The 19,382-nt window shown below is 55.7% G+C and overlaps 1 protein-coding gene across 15 annotated transcripts in view; it reads left to right on the top strand.

Moving 5' to 3' along the window:
* DAB2IP (DAB2 interacting protein) overlaps positions 1 to 19,382 on the top strand; it is a 219,482-nt gene that overhangs the window by 173,374 nt on the left and 26,726 nt on the right. For 13 of the 15 annotated variants that reach the window (XM_033237578.1, XM_033237574.1, XM_033237572.1 and 10 more), the window contains one exon: positions 17,687 to 17,840. In XM_033237578.1, coding sequence (XP_033093469.1) covers positions 17,687 to 17,840 — 154 coding nt within the window. Of the gene's footprint in view, positions 1 to 3,777; positions 3,910 to 4,436; positions 4,699 to 17,686; positions 17,841 to 19,382 lie in introns of those variants that run through there. The other 2 variants (XM_033237583.1, XM_033237582.1) reach the window with 2 other exon arrangements.

The following is a 19,382-nucleotide window of genomic DNA, read 5'->3' as shown; positions in this document are numbered from 1 at the left end:
CCCCTACTGAAATGTGAGTCAGGGATTTCTGTCTGCTTTGTTCAGCACCTGTCTTCCCAGTGCCTAAATAGTGCTTGGCACATCGTTTGCACTTAAATATTTGCTAGCTGCATGAGCAAGATGCTATGAAGGAAACAAGCCAAGTGTTCCACCGGGGAGTAACGGTGGCAGGGCGGGACCTGTGTAGATGGAGCAGTCAGGGAAGGATTGAGTTGCAGAAGATGCCAGAAGCCCACCAATTTGCTGTTTGAGTGTGCTGGAGCAAGAACTCTTAGCCTAGGGAGCAGTAAGTACAGCCCTTGAGCAGGAAACAGAGACTTTGGTGTGTGTGGTGGGGGGTGTTGGGTGTTGCTGGATGAGGTCAGAGAGTAGGTAGGTCATGATTGCCAACGTCTTTCACCTGGGGAGCAGTTCACATTTATTCAGTGCAGTGGGGAATAATTGAAGGCTTTTAAGGTGAGGAGTTCAGTAATCTGATACGCATTTCTGAAGGGTCCCTCTGACCCCTGGTAGGGGTAAGGGTAGGGGGAAGCTCAGTGGTTTGGGAGGCTGCCTGGACAACAGGCTGCCTGGGGAAGATGGAGAGGAGTAAACAGGGATGTAGGATTTCAGAGGAGGTAGCAGGAGGATTTGTGTTGGATTGGATTCTGAAGGCCAGGGAAAGGAAGGGCTCCTGGCTTTGCTACTGAGGCTCCACGCTGGACATTTCAGATGTGAAGTTCCGTGAGATGTCCCGGAGGCGCTGTCAGGCCGGCATGGAGACGCATGGGTCCGGAGCTTAGAGGAGGGGAGGGCTGGGAATACACTTTGGAGTCATGAGCATGCTGAAGGTATTTAGAGCTATGGGAGTGGATACAATCACCAAAGGAAAGTGTTGTGCTAAGGAAGAGTGTCTCTGAAACAGGCCTGAGGAGCTCCAGCACCCAGAGGAAAGGAGGTGAGGTACTAGCAGCCTGTGAGAACAGAGGAAACCTGGAGCACGGTGGCCTGGGTTCAGGGGATAGTAAGGCACAGAAACTGGTTAACTTTGGCAACATGAAGGCCTTTGGTGTCCTCAAGGAGACCCAGTGGGGTCGGAACAGACAGATGTGTTGAATAGGAAAAGGAGTTGAGAAGGTGGCGGGGGCAGCAGTGAGCAGAGAAGTGCGTGAGGACCCAGCCAGCCCAGGCTGCTGAGGAGGGGAGGGTCGGGGAGGGGCCTGAGTATTCTCTGTCCACGGCGTGGGTTTACCACCAGCTGACCCAGGGGATCTCAGCCTGGAGATTCTGATTCAGGAGCGCCAATAGGCCCCCCGACAGTGATCTTTCCCAGCTCCCTAAGCCCTCTCCACCTACTCTGGAAAGCTCACTGACTGTGCCGTGTCACTTTTTTGGACTTAACACTGAGTCTGTTGACCCTGGTTCCCCCCGTCAATCCCTTTCCTTACCCCAGTCTCTGTGGGTCCACGCAGAGTATCCTGGAGCCTGCTTTACCTCAAGTATCTTTCCCAGAGCAGAGCTAGACTTCCTTTACACCAAGGGCATTTCTCTGGAAGGCTCCTTTATGTGTTTGGCTTCTGGAGAAGTTTGAGATTTTTTTCACAATATTTTGGTGGCCAGGAACGCTAACCCTCACCCCCAACCACCCTGCCCCAGGACTTTGCTGGCTCTAGGGAGGGTTTAGAATGCATCGGCTTGAGGGTGCAAGGTTGGCACACGTAGCTGGAGATAACCTAATGTCTGCTGGACCCTTGGTGGGTTTCAGTGTCTGTTGAATGAATGGCACTGAGATATTTGAGTTTTGGGTTCCCAATTGCTTTGTTAAATGCTTTTCCTGGTTAACCAGTGTTTTTACATCTGTTATCTGCAGGGAATAGTGTATTACCTCATTTTATACATGAGGAAACTGAGACTCAGGAAAGTAAAAGGACTTGTCCAGTGTTCCACAGTTGCTAAATGACACGACCAGAATTGCAGCCTGGGCCTGCTAAACCCCCACATCGGGCCTCTCCTTACTGACTAATCCTGGGGGTGAGGTATACCGTAAGCGGGGAGGTTAAGGCACCCAGGTCTCCTATTGCCTCTCAGGAATAGTGGCCAGATGTTCTGCCAGGGCTCCAAGGCATTCCTCCTGCCTCCCACCCACCTGTTTCCTCTGATGCTGGACACCCACTCCTCTCCCCACATGCACACCGGATGCATTCGCCTCCAGGAAGATAGGATGAGCCTTGAACCTTGTCAAGTCTTGGGGATGCTTTCGGCAAAACCTCTAGCTTCTGTGGAGGCTGTTTCTGCAGCAGGCATGTAGGGTGGCCCTATGGCTGATGCAGAACTCCCCATAGGTAAGGTGAGCTCAGCAGGATCACATGCCATGACCACATGTGAGCAGTGGAAGACAAACCCAGAGAGGTCTGGAGACGGGGCCCCACTGGAGAGGTGAAGCCTTGTGCTTATGCTACCTCCTGACAGCCTGTGTGGCTTTGGGTTCCCGCTTCCCTCTTGCTCTGCCCCTCCTACCCAGCAGACTTGCTTAGGCTGGGCCTGGGCAGCCGAGGCAGGCTGTTTTCAGGCCTCAAAGGATTTGGGCCACAGCCCAGCCTTTCTCAGTGTTTCTCGCCTTCTGTCCTTGTCTTCTTGTGGGACGGAGCAGGGATCTGGGAGGTAGCAGATGAGGGGGGGGGAGTCCTGCCTGGAAATCACTGAGGGTCAGAAACAGGCTGAGAGAAAGAGATGACTCGGCCACAGTTACTGCCCAAGAGGCTAGTTTCCTATTTGTGTCTCCAGCTATCCTGGGGCTGCTTCCTTCACCCCAGCTGAAAGCAGGCCTTTGTTCTGTATCCTCTCAGCAATCCTATGAGGTAAATGCTATTATGTCCATTTTCCAGAGGAGGAAACTGAGAGAGGCCCAGAGAGGTGACTTAACCTGTCCAAGACCACACAGGTTACAAGTGGCAGAGTCCAGGTTTGAACACAGCCTGGCTTCAGAGCTCATCTTCTTTACCATCAGGCTGCACGTCCTGAAACTTATTTGACTTCCAGGCATCGTAGAAACAGAGTGAGGGCTCTACATCTTTGAATGACTCGGCCCCTGTGGAGTTGGGCCTAAAGAAGCCTCCCGGCCTTGGCTTTTCTGACCGAAGATAGCCACACTGGGCAGGGCATGGTGGCTCACACCTTTAATCCCAGCACTTTGGGGGAGGCCAAGGTGGGTGGATCACCTGAGGTCAGGAGTTTGAAACCAGCCTGACCAACATGGTGATCAGTCTCTACTAAAAAAAAAATACAAAATTAGCCAGGTGTGGTGGCCCATGCCTGTAATCCCAGCTACTTGGGAGGCTGAGGCAGGAGAATCACCTGAACCTGGGAGGCAGAGGTTGCAGTGAGCTGAGATTGCATGGTTGCACTCCAGCCTGGGCAACAAGTGTGAAACTCCGTCTCAAAAAAAGAAGATAGCCACACACAACCTACTGTGGGCCCAGCCACTCCAGGTGCCAGAATGGCCCACGCTTCTCTGAGGGTACCGCAGACCAAGTGCTGAGACCCAGACAGTCAAGTCTCTCTTCCCTTCCTCTCCCCAGCCCACTCCTATTCCAGTGACTAGGCAGGCCCTGCCCACCCTTGCCCCAGGAGAAGCCCCATTCCTGTGGACAGTGGAAGGGCCTCAGCCAGCTTGCCTGAGTCCTGGGCTTGGAAGGACGGTTGCCCCCATCTGCCTTGGTTCCCTGCATTTGCCTTTTCTTCCCTGCATCCTCCCTCTGACTCCCCGCTTTTCTCTGCTTTCACCTTCCCCTAGTGTTCCTCTCCTTTTGTGTTGTGTCAGAAGCTATGATTTCCAGTCTTCTCATCTGGAAGATGGAGGAAAAGATAGACCCGACCTCACAGGGTTCTGAGGCTCAAACTGAAAGCCTGGTGGTGGGGCACCTGTGACAGGTGAGACTCCTCATCTCGCCCCCTTCTTTCTTCCTCATGAAGGAGAGACACTGGAGGATGTGGAGCAGCTGGGGCCTGTGGTCCAGGTGGGAGGGAGCAGTCAGGGCCTCGTGGAAGGAGCAGGTGGGAGGAATACTCTGGCTATGATGGACCTCACGGGGTGTGGCCCAGCATTGCCACTGACTTGCGTGAAGTCCTGGCGAACTGGGGAGTCCCTGCACCCTCAGCTTCCTCATCTGAAAGATGGGGCAATGGTAATGCCTGTCTGTGGAGTGGTGAGGAATAAGTGAGACTGGGCCATAAAGCACCTAGTGCTGTGCCCAGCACATAGTGCCCAAAGAGGGCCACTATCCCATCTCTTATTCTTGAGGTTTAGCTTCCTTGTTTTGTTTTTGAGTTCTTTGGGACCTTCGTGGAATTTGAATTTTTTCTATTGTTTATTGTGTCTAAAATCTTCCTCAGAAGCCGAGGGCCTCTAACCTGATCATGAGTTTTGGAATTTTTTTTTTTTTTTCTGCTTTCCTGTTTCCTGTACAGGAAAAGGGGACCTGTACCTTTAAGACCCCAGCAGGCCCAAGTAGGACACTGGCCCTTTAAAAGCACATTACAGAGAGTTGGAACATAGCCTTTGTTGAACTAGCCATGATTAGTCCCAGCGGACAGGGCTGGAGTGGCGTGTCTGGGAGCAGGGCGGGTCTGGGCTGGCCGGGGCCAGCCAGGAGCAGCGGACAGTGGGAAGGCTCACCCGGCCACTCAGCTTCCCGAGCCTGGTGGCCGTGCTGAGGAATGGTGAGTGGCTTGAGTGGAGCTTAGAACTAGGGAGGCTGGGAAAGCCGGGAGGGAGGCAGTCTCAGGGCCTGGGGAGACCTGAATGAGCTGGGTGGCAGCAGACACCCTCAGTGAGCGACTGTCACAGGAGCTGGTCCCAGGAGGGTCTCCGGAGCACCCTGGGATGCCATCTCTCCCCCTCTACGCAGACATCCACTGCCGGCCCAGAATGTAGAAGTGGTTAGGGTGGCCCTGCGAAAAAGCGGTACACCAAGAGGAGCACTGTTGCTGTTTTTAGTTTTTAAAATGAGAGGAAGCCCAGTGTGAGTCGCTTCGTCCGCCAGGCGCGGTGGCCCCTATGGTGTGCTCCGTTGAGAACCGGGAAATGCCAGGGACTGCTGACAAGTTTTCTGAGCTGAGGAGCTTGGCCTTTGCTCTGAGTGGCCGAACCCTTGGCTGGCTGGGTGGGGCTGCACTGGGGCTTGGGGGCCATGGTATCTCCGCCCCAGCTCCTCAGCAGAACTTTCTTTTTTCTTCTCCCTTCCTGCTTCCACTCCCTAGTCCATGGGGCCCAGGCCTGCTGGGTGGGGTGGAGGCGGGTGGGAGACTGGGAAGACTGTGTCTGGGCCAGGAGTGTGTTTTGGCTCTGCTTGAATATTTGAAACAGTTGTCAGACGCCACATCACTTTGGTGTGGTAGCGTCTTTACTGGGCAAGTACCCATTTCTGGAAAAGTCAAGGGAAGGACTGGGCTTGTTACAGCCAAGTCTCAGTGCAGGTTGGTCTGAACCACCTTTATTACCACAGCTGGGGGCATGTGAGACTGCCTGCCAGTAGGTGTCCTCACTGTTTTACAGACAGCCACCCAGGAGGTGACAAAGGCAGGGCTCAGTACATTTCTGGTGACCCAGGGTTCTTGTAGTTCCTTAAAAGTTGGTGCATTTGGTCATAGGATTTTTGTAGGTTTGGTGAAAACCTGAGGCATTGATGGGCAGTGAAGAGAATTTGGAGTTAGAGCCCAAGTGCCAGGTGTCCTGCTCCTCCCTTGTGCCTGTGAATCATGACCTTAGGCAAGCTGCTTGACCTCTCTGAGCCTCTGCTTCAGAGCAGAGGGTGTGTGCATAGGCGCAAACCCTGGAGGGAGTTGTCAGTTCTGGGGGAGGCTTCGTGGAGGTGGTGGCCTTTGAGCTGGGCATAGGCTGCTGGAGTGCAACCCCTTGAGCAGAGGCATGCAGTTTAGCATGATGAGCCAGATAGGGCCAAGCAGGGCTGGCATGGCTGGGTTGGGACCTGGAAACGTACCTTGGAAAGCTAGATTTTAAATATGTTGCTTTATTGGTTGGAATCCTGTGGGTCAGGTGGCAAATGACAGGGCTAGCTTAGCCTGGAGTCAGCCAGTGTGGAATGTGGGGGAAAGGGGCAGAACGTGAAGTCTGACACACTGGTCTTGGGAAGCCCCTGGAGGTGTCAGAGCCTCACTCTTTGCTGCAGTTAGCTGTGTGAGGGTCAGAGGTGCAGACCAGTGCCCTTTGTGCCCTTCCCAGGTTTGTGGGCTCACTGTGGTGTGGTGGTTGAGCAGATACTTGAGACCCACCGGTGGCTTTGGTGCATGGTCACTAGCAGCAGGAGGAACTCGACAGCCACACTCCTGGTTTTCTTTGACATGGTTTCTCTGAGTTTCTGCCCGTGCCAGTGGCGTGGAACCCTGTGGCTTACTGACAGCCACTTTCCTGCTGTCTTGCTGCTGCTGAACACTCCTGGCTATCTCCTGCTAGTTACAGTCTGAGAAGCAGCTGCTCTGGTGCCCCACGCAGACTTCTAGACCTCAGGCTTTGGGAGGAATGAGCAGCTGACATCCCTAGGCCCATAGCCCCATATGCTCCTGCTGATGTAGTTGAGGCGTTCAGTGGCTGTGCTGGTGGCTGGATCAACTCTGCCGAGGATTGGGATGGGGTGGGGTGCCTTAGCATGATGTATCTTCCCAAACTCTGCCAGGAGGCAAGGGCAACCCATTTGACATGGGAGGAAGCTAAGGTGCAGGAGAGGCCCATCCGAGGTGCACAGTCCTTTGGCCCAGTGCTGCTTCCTTTCACAACTTCACCTCTTGTGTCTCTCTGAGCTCAGGCTGCTAAGAAGGAGGGAGCCTCTGTCCCAAGTGGTGGCTGAAATTGAAGAAATAGCTGAGCTGGAGTGACCACTGGGGCTGGAGTCTAGAGTGCCAACATTTGTTCATAGATTTGTCCATCTCTTCTTAAATGGGGGTCTTTCAGATTCCTGTTTAAAACTGCCTGTACTCTGGAGCTTGCTCTCGAAGTGAGGGGGTAGAGCAGGTGAGGTGGTCTGGGGTCAGTTGGCAGAGAGGCTTTTTGAGAGCTCAGCTGTGGGGAGAGTCAGGAAGGATCTGCTGGGCAGAATGAAAGACAGATCTTGGAAATGTCCTGGGCCCGGGAAGAAGCCAGGAGCATCCAGAGAAGTGCTGGCAGGAAGGGCGTGCAGGAAGGGACAGAATGCCCCTGGAAGGCAGTCTCAGCCCAGCCTGGATGGCCATGGGGGCAGCCAGGGCTGATTACTGGGGCTGTGTATGGAAAGCTCGCTGCAGGTCAGGTGAGCCCTACAGCCAAAGGTGGTGGTGTCCCTGTGTTCCAGATGAGAAAACTGAGGCACACAGGTTAATTAATTTGACCAAAGTCACAGAGTCTTGTGTGTGTGTTTTTAAGGAACCATGCCTACTTACCACCTTCAGCCAGCATAATGCCAGGAGCTGGGGCTCTGTGGACAAATGGCTGGTCCTTGGTTGAGGCAGGAAACCTGGCCCTCAAGGATGAGGGATGGAGGCCATCCCTAGATCACCCCAACATGAATGACCCACATGGTCCCAGGAAGTAACGTGGCATGGCGCCCAGGTCTTGGGTGGAGGAAATGAGATGGAAGAAGATGCTGCCTCTGCCCCCGCATTCTGTAGGGGCCCAGCATGAGCTAAGGAGGACTTCCTGGATGTGGAGAGCTGGGAGGAATTAGATAAGCCAGAGGGGAAGCACCTCCTGGAGAATGGAAATCCTCACTTTTCAGCTCATTTATTCTTTTGTTTCATGATCATTTTCCACTTGGGTCTTGCATCCCCAGGGTCCTGAGTGGCTGTTGGAAGTATTTATGGTCCCAGGTGGGGTGCAGGCACCAGTTAGAAACCAGTCCTACTCAGGCTGTGATGCATGGGTGTGTGCACATGTGAGGAGGAGCCAGACACAGACTGAGCTCAAGGAGAGGGAACGCCAGGGTCAGGGCCTTGAAACATTCTCAGGAGTGGTCCTCAGTGGAGAGACTGGGGGAGGGCAGCGGGCTAGCACTTTTGTGGTGGGCTCTAGAGCTTGGGAGCTTCAGGATTGCTGCAGTTGTGCCTGGGGTTGGAGCCCCAGGTGCTGTGCAGGGGAGTTGAGCTCTTTTCCTGATGCTGGGGGTAGGGGGACCATTACCCTCCCTAAACTTTCTGAGCGGCCAGGCCAAGCCTGGTAGTTTTTCCTATAGGCCAAGGAGGGCTGGAGGGTTGTCCCTGCTCAGAAGCAAGAGGGGCAGGGGCAGCTAGCCCGCAGCTCACTTTCAATTTGCCCACCACTCACCCTCGTCAATGAGTGTTCCTTGGATGCTCTTCTTTTAAACTTCAGGGCACTTCGCTGTTCTACTGAGGTTTATGAATGTTTAAAAACTGCTTTGCAGTCCCCAAAGTAATTTGACAAGTCTGACAGCTATTGATTAAAACCCGAAATTATTCAGGCTGCAGGATGACTTGGGGGATTAGATAGAAAGTTTTTTGTTTCTTCTCTCTCTGTGCCGCCCCGCCGCCCCGCCAAACAATAAAAAAAGAAATAAGACGTGGAAAGGTAAATGTGTTCCTGAATGTTTTTTAGGACTGCACAGTTTATACGGGGAGAGAATGCTGAAGGCTGCCTCTCGTTCTGGAGCCAGTACCAGCGCCCTCTGGAATCCCTGGTCTCCTAAACTTTGGCCCAAGTCACCCCAGGCAGCAGTGAGATGTTACTATTATGTTACTACAGGTGATGGTGGCAGTGTTGGTAGCAGTTGTGATACTTTATGGTCCCTTATGTTCTAGGGAGTTGACATAGGGTTTTTGTGGCTTTCTCTGAAGTAGGTCAGCATGTGAGGAAATGGCACCTAGAAAGGGGAGGAAACTCGTTTAGGGTCTGTGATAGACCTTAGATACAGCTGGGATAGAGACCAAAGACTCCTGCAGGGAGAGGAACAGGCGCTTGCTGGGGTGCTGGGCTGATTGGAGGCCTGGCCTCCAGGCCTGACCCACTGTGCGGTCGGTGCCAGGAGTGTCCCGCACTCCTGACCAGGCCGTTAGAACCCCAGCTGTCACTTCTGGACCATGTGACCTAGCCAAGCCACTCCCTCTCTCCAAGTCTCAGTTTCCTCTTTAGAGAACGTCCTAAAGCTTCCAGTGAACCTTTTGGATTAACTGTCTGGGTACAGGAAAAGTTGCCCCATGAGCCAGGGCTCATGGGACCTGAGCTTGAATACCTGTTCTCCCTTTCTTCTGGGTCAGTGCTGCCTTTTGTGCAGAGTTGTTGGGAGAAGGCCATGAGATGATGTGTGTACTTTGGTAAGAATACCTGCAGCTGGCACATAGTAGGTGCTTAGTAAGTGCCTGTTAGGTCCAGGCTGCCACAGTGTCATTCATTCAGTCAGCCTGTATTGGGCACCACAGGACACTAGGCCTCACAGCAAGCAATGAGCTGCCCCGTCCTCCTGTTTCGGTTGCCGAGTGTGGACCCTCCTCTGCCAGCTCAGCCCTGTGATGTGGGAGGAAGCACAGGCTCCCAGGGGTGAGGGCAGAAGGCCAGGTGCCTCCCTGTCTCCCAGCCCAGGTCTCTCTGTGTGTATGGGGGCGTCACAGCTAGGTCTTGGTGACTGCTAGGACCTGCCCCTTACCTTGGCCTGAGGGAACCCTGGGCTGAGAGGGACCACGCCTCTGGTCCCTGTCATCCCTGGAAGACTTCCCAGGCAGGGCAGCCAACCTCTCTGCCTTTTTAGGACAGGCTGTGTCTCCCCAGGGGCCTGGGAGCCACCAGGCGGCTACATTCCTCTCCTCTCCCCTGGGATCCTAGCTGGGTCAGGAGTGAGCACTGGCCTTCTGAGCAGCTGGTTCCCAGACCAGCGGGGCAAACCTGGGCTTGGGGAGAGAGCTCTGCTGGACATGCCAGGCAGGGTGCTGCCCTGTTTATGTCCTGCCGCTTGATTCCCAGCAGGTCAGTGCATTCATTCTGACCATGTCCAGACTCTTTCTCCTTCCAGCGTGGGCAGAGATTTCTAGCACAGCCCCTGGACCTGCCTGGCTATGACAGGCAGAAGTATAATTGGCATGTTCTGACCTGATCGGGCCTAGAGAGTCTGTTGAAGTCCTGACTGCAGAACCATCAGGTCCTGCCAGCCTTCAGTTGGGCACCAACTCTGTGGAGACAAACCTTGTCTGGGATTTCTCTTCCTTCCAGACCTGGTTGGGGTAGTGGACAGTGGCTTGGGACCACACAGGCTGGTGGGCTGGAGACTGGGGCTGGGGATGGCTGTGCTTGGGAGTCACAGGCAGAGGGGCCAAAAGGGCCCCCTCATGGGGGTCTACTGCCCACTGCTAGGCACACTTTCTTCTCCTTTCATTTCGCCTCAGGAAAGTAAGGGCTTTTAAAGAAATTTGAGGCATCCCAGAGCATTTGGGCAGATATGATTGATCCCCATTTTGCAGATGGGGAAAACTGAGGCATGGAGAATGTAAAGAATTTGAGTCGTCAGGGGATGGGAACAGGAAACAGCCTGGGAAGTCCATATCTTGTCACTCCAAATTGTCAAAAGTATGACCCAGAAGTGTCAGCCTTGATAGCAGCATGTGCGTTGTTCACCAGTGTTGTTCATGGCTGTGTCTCCAGCTCCTGACATTGTGGCTGGCAATGAGGTGGGCGAATGGAACAGACCAAGGAGGCATGAACAGTTACGGGCAATGGATGGGAGTCACTGACACCCCTGCCCTCCTGTGCCTCTCACCTGCATGGTCTCGTTTGATCCTTAGAGCAACCCGTGAGGAAGGCGTGTCATTATCCTCACTATGGATGGGGAAACTGAGTCCTAGAGAGTCAAATGACTTAAAGTGTCCAAGGTTGTATGTTTCATAAGGAATAGAGACTAGGTTTGCTCTACAGCCAGGCACCCTTGACACTAGGCCCTCTGTCCTCCTGCCTGCTTGCAGCTACAGGTGCATTTTTGTAGCATTCACTTGTGTACGTGTGTGTGTGTGTGTGTGTGTGTGTGTGTGTGTATGTTTAATCCCACGGCCCACTTCACTGCCTGCCTGTGTGTACTGCCTAGCCCATTACCCTGGCAGCCCTAACCATGCAACATGTCTTAAAGGGGCCTCCCAGCTCCTGCTTGCACACTTTCAGAGACAGGGATCCCACTCTCTCTAAAACCAGACGAGCCTGGCCCATTCAAGGACAGTTGTGACAGAGCTGGAAGTGGCCTCTCCTGGTCCCAGTCTTGCCCTTTGGGGCCACACAGGGCAGCTCCCTCTGAGCTTTTGAGATTTGGAGGGTGATCCTGAGCCCCTTACTTTTCCGGCCAAACAATCCCACTCTCAATTCCCCCCACCCAATAGCTGGGAACACCCTTGCTGTGCCAAGTAGGGATTTGTAATTACTGTTAAGTTTTGGTTTGGGGTCCTTTTCCTCCTTGGAATGAGTTTGCTGAGCTTCTGTGTCACCGACCTTTTAAGAGAAAAAGGATCAGAGTTGAAAAACAGCTTGTGGGTTGGCTGGAAGGCTATCAGATAAGCCTAGGCCCCAGGAGCCAAGACAGTGTCGCTGTTGTTCTGCCGCCAGCCCTCACAATGAACTGCTGTTGGGCCCTGGCGCTGTCTCCCACTGCAGCTCCCCGTGCCTTGTGCCCACGTTTCCTGGGCCCTGGGCAGGGGCTGCCCCATCCCTGTATCCCCCTGTATCCTTCCTTCCCGACCTGGAGTGAGTGGGTCACAGCTAGTGGGTTAGCTGCTGTGGACCTTTCCCCCCGCCCGGCTGCCGTGGACGTTTCCCCCCCGCCCGGCTGCCGTGGGCCTGTCCCCCCCGCCCGGCTGCCGTGGGCCTGTCCCCCCCGCCCGGCTGCCGTGGACCTTCCCCGCTGCCCAGCTGCTGTGGGCCACCCCTGGACGATGGAAAGGCCGAGCCAAGGCTGGTGCAGTTGGTCTTGGACTCCGCTGAACTGGGTTCGCTTTTGACTCAGCCACTTGCTATGCATGTGATCTTGGGCAGGTCGCCTCAACTTTCTAGGTGCACCTTTTTAGTCCTGACAGGATTGTCAACGAGAATTAAGTGGGACAGGTGGGAGATTGTGGCCCTGAGCGGGCTTAGGTAGCATAGTATGAGCTGTCTGTCTGGAGAGACCAGAGACCACTTTGTGGTGGTGACATTGGGCTGTCCCTTGAAAACTGAGGAAGGACTTTGTTTGGCAAAGAAGTGGACGGAGAGGCAGAATGGACAGGCTCAGGAGACTGCTTGGACATGGATGCCTGGAGGGTAAGGGTATGCAGCTTTGTCAGGAAGTAGCTGGTGGGGAGAGTCCAGGTCACTTGGCCAGGGTGTAGTGCAAGGGGCCTTTCAGGAGGGCTGGGACACCAGCTTGAGGCATCTGGGACTTGATTATCTTACAGGCCATGAGGCGAGAGAGGAGGGACAGGCGTGAGGCCCTGCCAGGTGGAGTGGCTTGTCCGGTGGTGGGTGCTGCTGTGGTCTAGACAGGAGAAAGCCAGTGGAACTCCCATTCCCCTCTGCCCTCCCATGCCCTGGCCAAGCTCCTCTGTAGCAGTGGAGTCCAGGGCAGGTCACCCTAGCCGTGGCCTTGGCTGTCCCGTGTGTGACCTGGGTGTCATGGTGCCACCTCCTTCCTGGGAGCAGTAAGGATTCCACGCCATGGAGGACAGGTAAAGGGCTTCTGGTCCCTGGAGCGCTGTCATGGGGCTAGTGATCTGCCATGTTTAGAAGGGTCTCAGGGCTGGAGCCGTAGGGGGCAGGGTGTAGCCACAGAGGGTAGGATGAGCCTCCTAACCTTGAGAGAGATGGGGGAAGCGGCCCATAATTGGACAGAGCGAGGGCAGGGGCATTTCCTGGAGACTCTGGAATGAACATTGGAATGCTGCTCTTGGGACTTGGCCTTGAACAGGCAGCTGCCCTGACAACCCACCCTCAGGCCTTCTTTGTCCCTCCTCCAAGGGAACAACCACGTCACCAGGGTTTGCAGGCTGAGGGAGGACTGTCCTTTTCCCCCTGACCTCCCGTTCCCTCTGAGCTTAGCTGACCTTGGCTGCTGGTGTATTGGGGTATTGGTCCAGGAACTCTAAGGCTCTGGACCTTGGAGCAAGCCAGACCCAACCCTACCCACCAGGAACCCCCTGCCTGACAAGGAGACAGTTCTGACTTTCCCAGCACAGCCTGGATATGGCTGTCTGCCCAGGGAGTCCAGGAAGGCTTCAGGGAAGAAGGGGCACTGAAGCTAGGTGTTGAAGGTTGGATAGAAAAGGGGAAGGACAGCATATGCCTGGGGCCCTGCCTGAAACTCCCGCTTCCTGGGCCGTTGCGAGAGTGGGCCTGGTCAGGTGGGGCAGGCAGGTAGATGCCAGCCAGTGGCTCGGAGTGCCAAGTTCTGGGGCTGGCATTGAATCCCGTGTGGTCTCAAGAGGGGATCCCTTCACCCCCACAACTCAAAGGACTGGGAAATACCTCCCCCTGAAGGCGTTGTCTTCACAGCACTTTCAGTGTGTGCTGGCTGCCAGTGTTTTCTGGGTGAAGCAAGCCTCCTTCCTTCTTTTTCAGATGAGGAAATGGACCCAAAAGGTTTGGGTGTGGCAGCAACACTAGAACAAAGATGGGATGCTGGGTACATCTCTTGCCCTCTGTGGCAGGCCTCAGTTTCTCCCCTGTAAAGCGGGGTGAGGTCAACATCTGCCTCTTGGGCTCGTGGAGATTCTGTGAGGTGACTTGTGCGGTGGTTCATGTGACGCATGGCCCAGAGTAAGCCTGGTCTGGGGATGCCAGCTCTGCCCTGGTGAGAGGCAGGCAGTGTGCAGCCCACGCCCTGGTTTGAGACCTGCTTCTGTATGTAGTAGACATGCAACATTCTGGCAGAGTTGTTGTAAGAAGTAGCTCAGACCTGGGCCATGGAAGTGGTTTGCAGGGGTAGAATCCCCATGTGAAGGCCTTTTGCCCTCCTTGGTGCCACCTCACCTAGGGGACCAAAGCTCTAGCCTCCAGAGACCACAGGAGGTCAGAGGGGAAAGACATCATGAGACTGAGCTGGGCACAAGGTCGGGAGGATACCGTGGGCCATGCAATTGGGCCACCTTCTCTTCCACCCCCAGCCTTGGGCAGCAGAGAGGGACTGGACCCAGGGCTGGGGGACGGCAGAAGCCCTGAATACAGGGGCATCAGCCCCCAGATACCACACCACATAGGGTAGCTGTGGGCATGACTCCTGGACTGACCTGGTTCCCATCCCAGCAGGGGGCCTTGCACGGCTCAAGTAACTGCTCCTCTCTGACCCTGTCATACCTTTCTGTAAAATGGGTAGATGAATACTCCTGGCAGAGCTGTGTGCAGTTGAAATATGAAAAAAGGGATGTGCAGGTGACCAACAGGGCGCTCACCCTGTGCTGACTAGAGGTGGGTTCCTACAAGCATCCCTTCCTGGGAGTAGAATGGGAGCAAGGTAGAGACCAGTGCCTGCTCACCTCCTTTCACCTGAGTATCCCAGGTAGGGAGGCTGTGCCTACCCCTGCCCCCTTGGAGCCTGGGCAGTCTTTACGACCCATCTTCTGCCTGTCTCTGATGCGCTGCTTCCCTAGCCTGGCAGGGCAGAGGCTGGAGGTGAAAAAGGAAGTGGCCCAACAGTGCCAGCATGGGATGAAGCCAGGGGAGGGGAAAAGCCTGCCTTGGGTGGCTGATGGGGCTATGAAGTGGCCAGGCACTGCTGCAGACACAGGACAAGGCTGGCTTCCCAGAGAGGCGGTTCTTGGGCCTTGAATTGGTCCTGCTGGGTTCAGGAAGTGACCAAATGGCCATTTTTCCTTCCTGAGCCCCCTCATCTTATCATCTACCACCATGGGCACACCCTGGCAGGGTCACAGCAGACCAGCTCCCTCTGGGCCCAGATGAGGGAGGGACCGAGGATACTGTGTGTCAGGGCCTGTAGACTCCAGGCTGGTCAGGAAGGAAATGCATAGGAACGTGAGTGAGAGAGGTACGGGTCCACTGGCCCCGCCTCTGCCACCGGCTTGCTGTACTATCCAGGAAGGAGTAGCCTGGGAGACTTTGTGGGAACCACTTGGGCCTCCCTGGGCCTGCCCTGCCCCTATTCCTCTTCCCCCCAGAGAGCTTGGGCTGCAGGGATGGATGCAGCCTCTGCTCTACATCCCACCTCGTGGAGAAGCCCCCAGGGAAGTGGGGAGGGTCAGGGCTGCTCAGGTAGGCTGGGCCAGTCCAAGGTGTCTTAAGGGCCTTGAGCTTCCCCCCAGCCCCCTCTTCTGCCAGGATCCTTTCCAGGTCAGCCAGAGCATGCTTGTGGGACAGGATGGTGGGGAAGGAAGAGGAGGGCTCTGCAACCACAGACTCCAGGATCTGGCTGTTTTGGGGTCTGGCCTGGGCCTGCTGGGCTCCTGGGGTTGCAGGACCAGGGTCTCCTTGGATTTCCCTGGGCAGGTCCAGCCTGCTGAAGCATGCCTCGCCTTTCCTCTTCACAGCCAGCTCATCCATGCGCCCCAGGCAGGAGGCGGCTTCAGCTCACCAGCTCCCCGCTCTGTACTTCCTGGGCCCCTACCGCACCCTCCCTAGCTCCCAGCATCATTACCTGGCAGAGATTTTCCAAGCTGGGCCAGAAAGCAGCCCAATCCCAAACTGTGGGCTGGGTTTTGGGTTCCAGACGTCAGGCCTGTGGGGCTGTGGGTCCCAGCCGTTCCCAGCCAGGGTGACTTCCCTACTGTCAGGCAGAGCATCTCTTCCACTGAGGTATGAAGCCCCATGTGGGAGGGAGGCCTGGAGTCCGCCCTCGGAGGTGGGTGGCTCAGGTGGAATCTCAGCCCAGGGAGGGCAGGCCCACCCACAGCATTGGTCATTGCCATGATGGGGGGGAGGCCAGGCTGCTCGAGCAAGGCCTTGAGGGATTATCAGGAGAAGAGGCCTGTTCCAAGACAGTGGTGTGGCGGTGTGGTGTGGCGGGTAGGCCACAGTGCCCCTTTGTGAACTGGGCCTCGCAGGGAGAGCGCCCCAGAGGAGTAGAGGCATATGCTGGGCTTGCCCACGTGCTCAGGCCACAACAGGAAGCCCCAGGTGGGAGTCGTCATAGGAGTTGGGGAGGATTCCCCCTGTCTTGAACTTGTCTCACAGTTTTCCTCTGGCTCTGCCCATTCCCTCTGCTTTCAGAGGCCAGCTTCATGCTGGGCGTGGAGAGTCAAAGGGAGCCAGTTGACTGGGGCTCATGGGCTGGCCTCTGTGGGGTATCTAAGGCTTGGGATTCCCTCAACTCTGACTCCTTATGGCATCTAGCATGGGACTCCATGTTAGGGAGGGCTCTTATGCTCAGAGGGCCGTTGTCATGGAGATGTGGAGCTTGGGGTGGAAGGGTGGCCACTGTCAGCCTGTGTCCCTCTGAGCAGGGCTCTTCCTGCTCACCTCTGGGTTCTCGAGTGCCCACTGAGTAGGCCTCAGCCCACTGACCCAGGGCAGTTACAGAAATGAGTATACAGGGTATGCACCCTACAGGGAAGTGTCTGATGGCTCTGCCACGCTGCGAGCCCCTCAAGGTCAGGGGCCAAGTCTCAGCATGTCCCAAGGTAGGGGTCTTGGTTTGGCGAGGCAGGGAGAGAATGATGGACTGAGCACTTGGACCATTGGAGCCAGGAGCCAAAGGGCATAGGGCGTTGGGGGTAGGAGGTCCGTGTGGGCTAAGCCTGGAGTAGGTTTTTCACCAACCCCAGGGTTTGAGCCCTGGACACAAGCAGGGCTCAGCTTCTGCACCGAAGGTGGTCTTAGCAGGCCCAGCCTATCCTCCCGCTTCTCTACCCCACCATGGGGACTGGGGGCTGTAGGAGGACACTGCTCTGTGCTGCTGACTTTGGAGAGATTTTACCTAGCCCTGGAGCAGGTATCGCCTGTGGTGCTTTCCATGTGATGCACTGAGGAAACAGGCTCAGAGGGGAACGATTTCCCCAGGGCCACACAGCAGGGGAGCAGTGGGCCCAGTTCTGGTCTGCATTTGGGTGCCAGGTGGCATCAGCCTTGTGCTCTTTGTGCCTGTGTCGGAGCTACTGACCCGGGCCCTGAGTATGTGGACCCCGATGGAGTGTGTGTCTCGGGTACTAGGCAGAGACTACTGCATCCCTTCTGCTTCAAGACTCGCCTTGCCTCGCCTCGCCTTGTTGTCCTCATCTGTAATATGGGAGCAGCAGGGTCCCTGTGGCTCTCGCTTGTGTGGGGCTGGTCGTATGGGACAGTGTATGAGGAAGGGCTGTTGGCAGTGGTATACTGGATAAATGTTGGGACAGAGTGACTGCTCAGTCTTGGACAGGGACCAGTGCAAAAGAGGGGAGATGGGAAAGGGCCCAGAACTGCAAACAGCTGCCTGGGTCAGGTGGGCTTTCCTTGGGTCTCTGAGACTGCGCAGGAGCCAAGCTGGCCCTTACCCCGCAGGCTCACTTGCTAATATTAACCCTGGAGTGACCCCCTGATCTCACCTTCTAGCTCTCTGAGAGGCTGAGCCCCCAGCCAGACTCCTGCAGTGGGGAGGAGGTTCCCACCGGTCTCTGTGACAGCTCTGCCCCCAAATATGTCTTAAGACAGAAAGGAGAAAGAGTGGAGAGGAGTGGCTGCCTGCTGGAAGGGACAGGGCCGGGGCAGATGGGTGGGACGTGGCAACCAGCTTGACCTGGGCTGCGGGGGCCCAGCCTGACACACCTACTGCCACCCCAGGTCCCATCTGATGCCAAGGCTGAAGGAGTCTCGCTCCCACGAGTCCCTGCTCAGCCCCAGCAGTGCAGTGGAGGCGCTGGACCTCAGCATGGAGGAAGAGGTGGTCATCAAACCCGTGCACAGCAGCATCCTTGGCCAGGACTACTGCTTCGAGGTGGGTCCCATCGCAGGGCTTGGGTTGGACACCCCATCCTCTCCTGGCCTGTCTGGTCTCCTCCACATCCTCCTGGAGTCCAGTCTGCTGTGGCCTCAGCAGGGGCCAGGGTCTTGGGGACAGTGGCTCGTATTTACCGATAGCTTTCAGCTCCTAAGACACCAGGTGGAGCTGGGGCAGGGGCTGTCCTTCCTACTCTCTGGGCCCTCTGGAAATGGGCCAGCACCTGTTCTCCATGCTAGCATGAAGCTGCTGGGGCCCCCAGTGGGTGACAGGGAGTAGGGGAAAAGCCTGAATTTCTTAAGCACCAGAGCCCATGTCTTAGAGCCTGCTCACATCCCAAATGCAGTGTGGATAGCAGAGTCTCCTCTTGTCCGGGCCTGTTTCCCGCTTGTGAACAATGAGAGCCCAAATCTTTCCTTTCCTGGCATTCTGCGACCTGAGGTTTGAATGCAGAGAGCCAGTGACCCACCTGGGGATGACCTGTCTAGTCCCTCATAGGAAATGGGGGATCTGAGGCCCAGAGGAGGCACGAAGACATCAGAGGTCACACAGCAAGACTGAGACCAAGCCGGGAGCAGGGTTACTATTGTTGCAGGTGTTCCTGGGAGTTCCTAATTGCTTCTCCAGTTACTAATATTGCTTCCTACCAGTTTCTGGGAAGATTCCTACCCCCAATAATCATGCATAACTAGGAGAGCTCTCTGTTAGAGGAATGAGCCTGGTAATGAAAAGCAGCCACTTGGGGACTAGTGTGACAATCTCCTGGCACCCCCAGCCTGGGGGAAAAAACAGAGTGGTGCCTGGCACCTGCCCCATACCCTGTATCCACTAGGGACCGTTTCTGGTTCAGGACTCCTGACCAAGCCGGGCTTGATCTGGGCTCTGACATCCTTGCCATGGATAGGGTGAAGATGGCCCTGTGTGCTGGTTCACAGCAGGGGTTGCTGTGGAAGGTGCAGGCCCTCAAATGCCGAGTGAAGAGCGTGCTTCCCCTGCGGAGCCCTGGGTCTGCTGCTGGGGGCAGTGGGAACACATAGCAGGAATTGCCCTTACTGGCTCCCTTACCTGGAGTAGATGTCTAAGCTGGACCAGAGGAGGAGTGAGAGTCAGACAGGGAGGGGAGGAGAAGGGTCAGGGACCGGGGACCCTAGGGCCTGGCACATCTCTGGTCTGGCATAAAAAATACCAGACTTATATTACCATTGTTGTCACTGTTGCTTGATGGAAGAGAACCCTCAGAGTTGTCAGCTGAGGACTGAGGGGATTCTGGTACCTACCTTTGGTTGTCTCCTTGGTTCTTGTGGTTCCACCTTGAGGGAAAGTACGCTCGGGTTAAGCATTGCCCTCTGACCTGGGCGAGGTCTTCGTTCCTTCCCTCTTTCCATCTCAGGGAGAAGGAGGTTAGACGTAGGAAGATGTTTTCCTATTGGACAGAGGGCACTGAGGGACGAGTGAGGAGCCCACTGGTGCAGGACAAGGCCACTCTATGGCTGCTGACTTGCCCTGGGACAGTGGGTCTCAGTGTACCACCTGCAAAAC

Source organism: Trachypithecus francoisi, unplaced genomic scaffold, assembly GCF_009764315.1.
Source record: "Trachypithecus francoisi isolate TF-2019V2 unplaced genomic scaffold, Tfra_2.0 Lachesis_group16, whole genome shotgun sequence".
NCBI classification, from domain to species: domain Eukaryota; kingdom Metazoa; phylum Chordata; class Mammalia; order Primates; family Cercopithecidae; genus Trachypithecus; species Trachypithecus francoisi.
The sequence above is the reverse complement of the archived record's forward strand: the minus strand, read 5'-3'. Positions and strand labels throughout refer to the sequence as shown.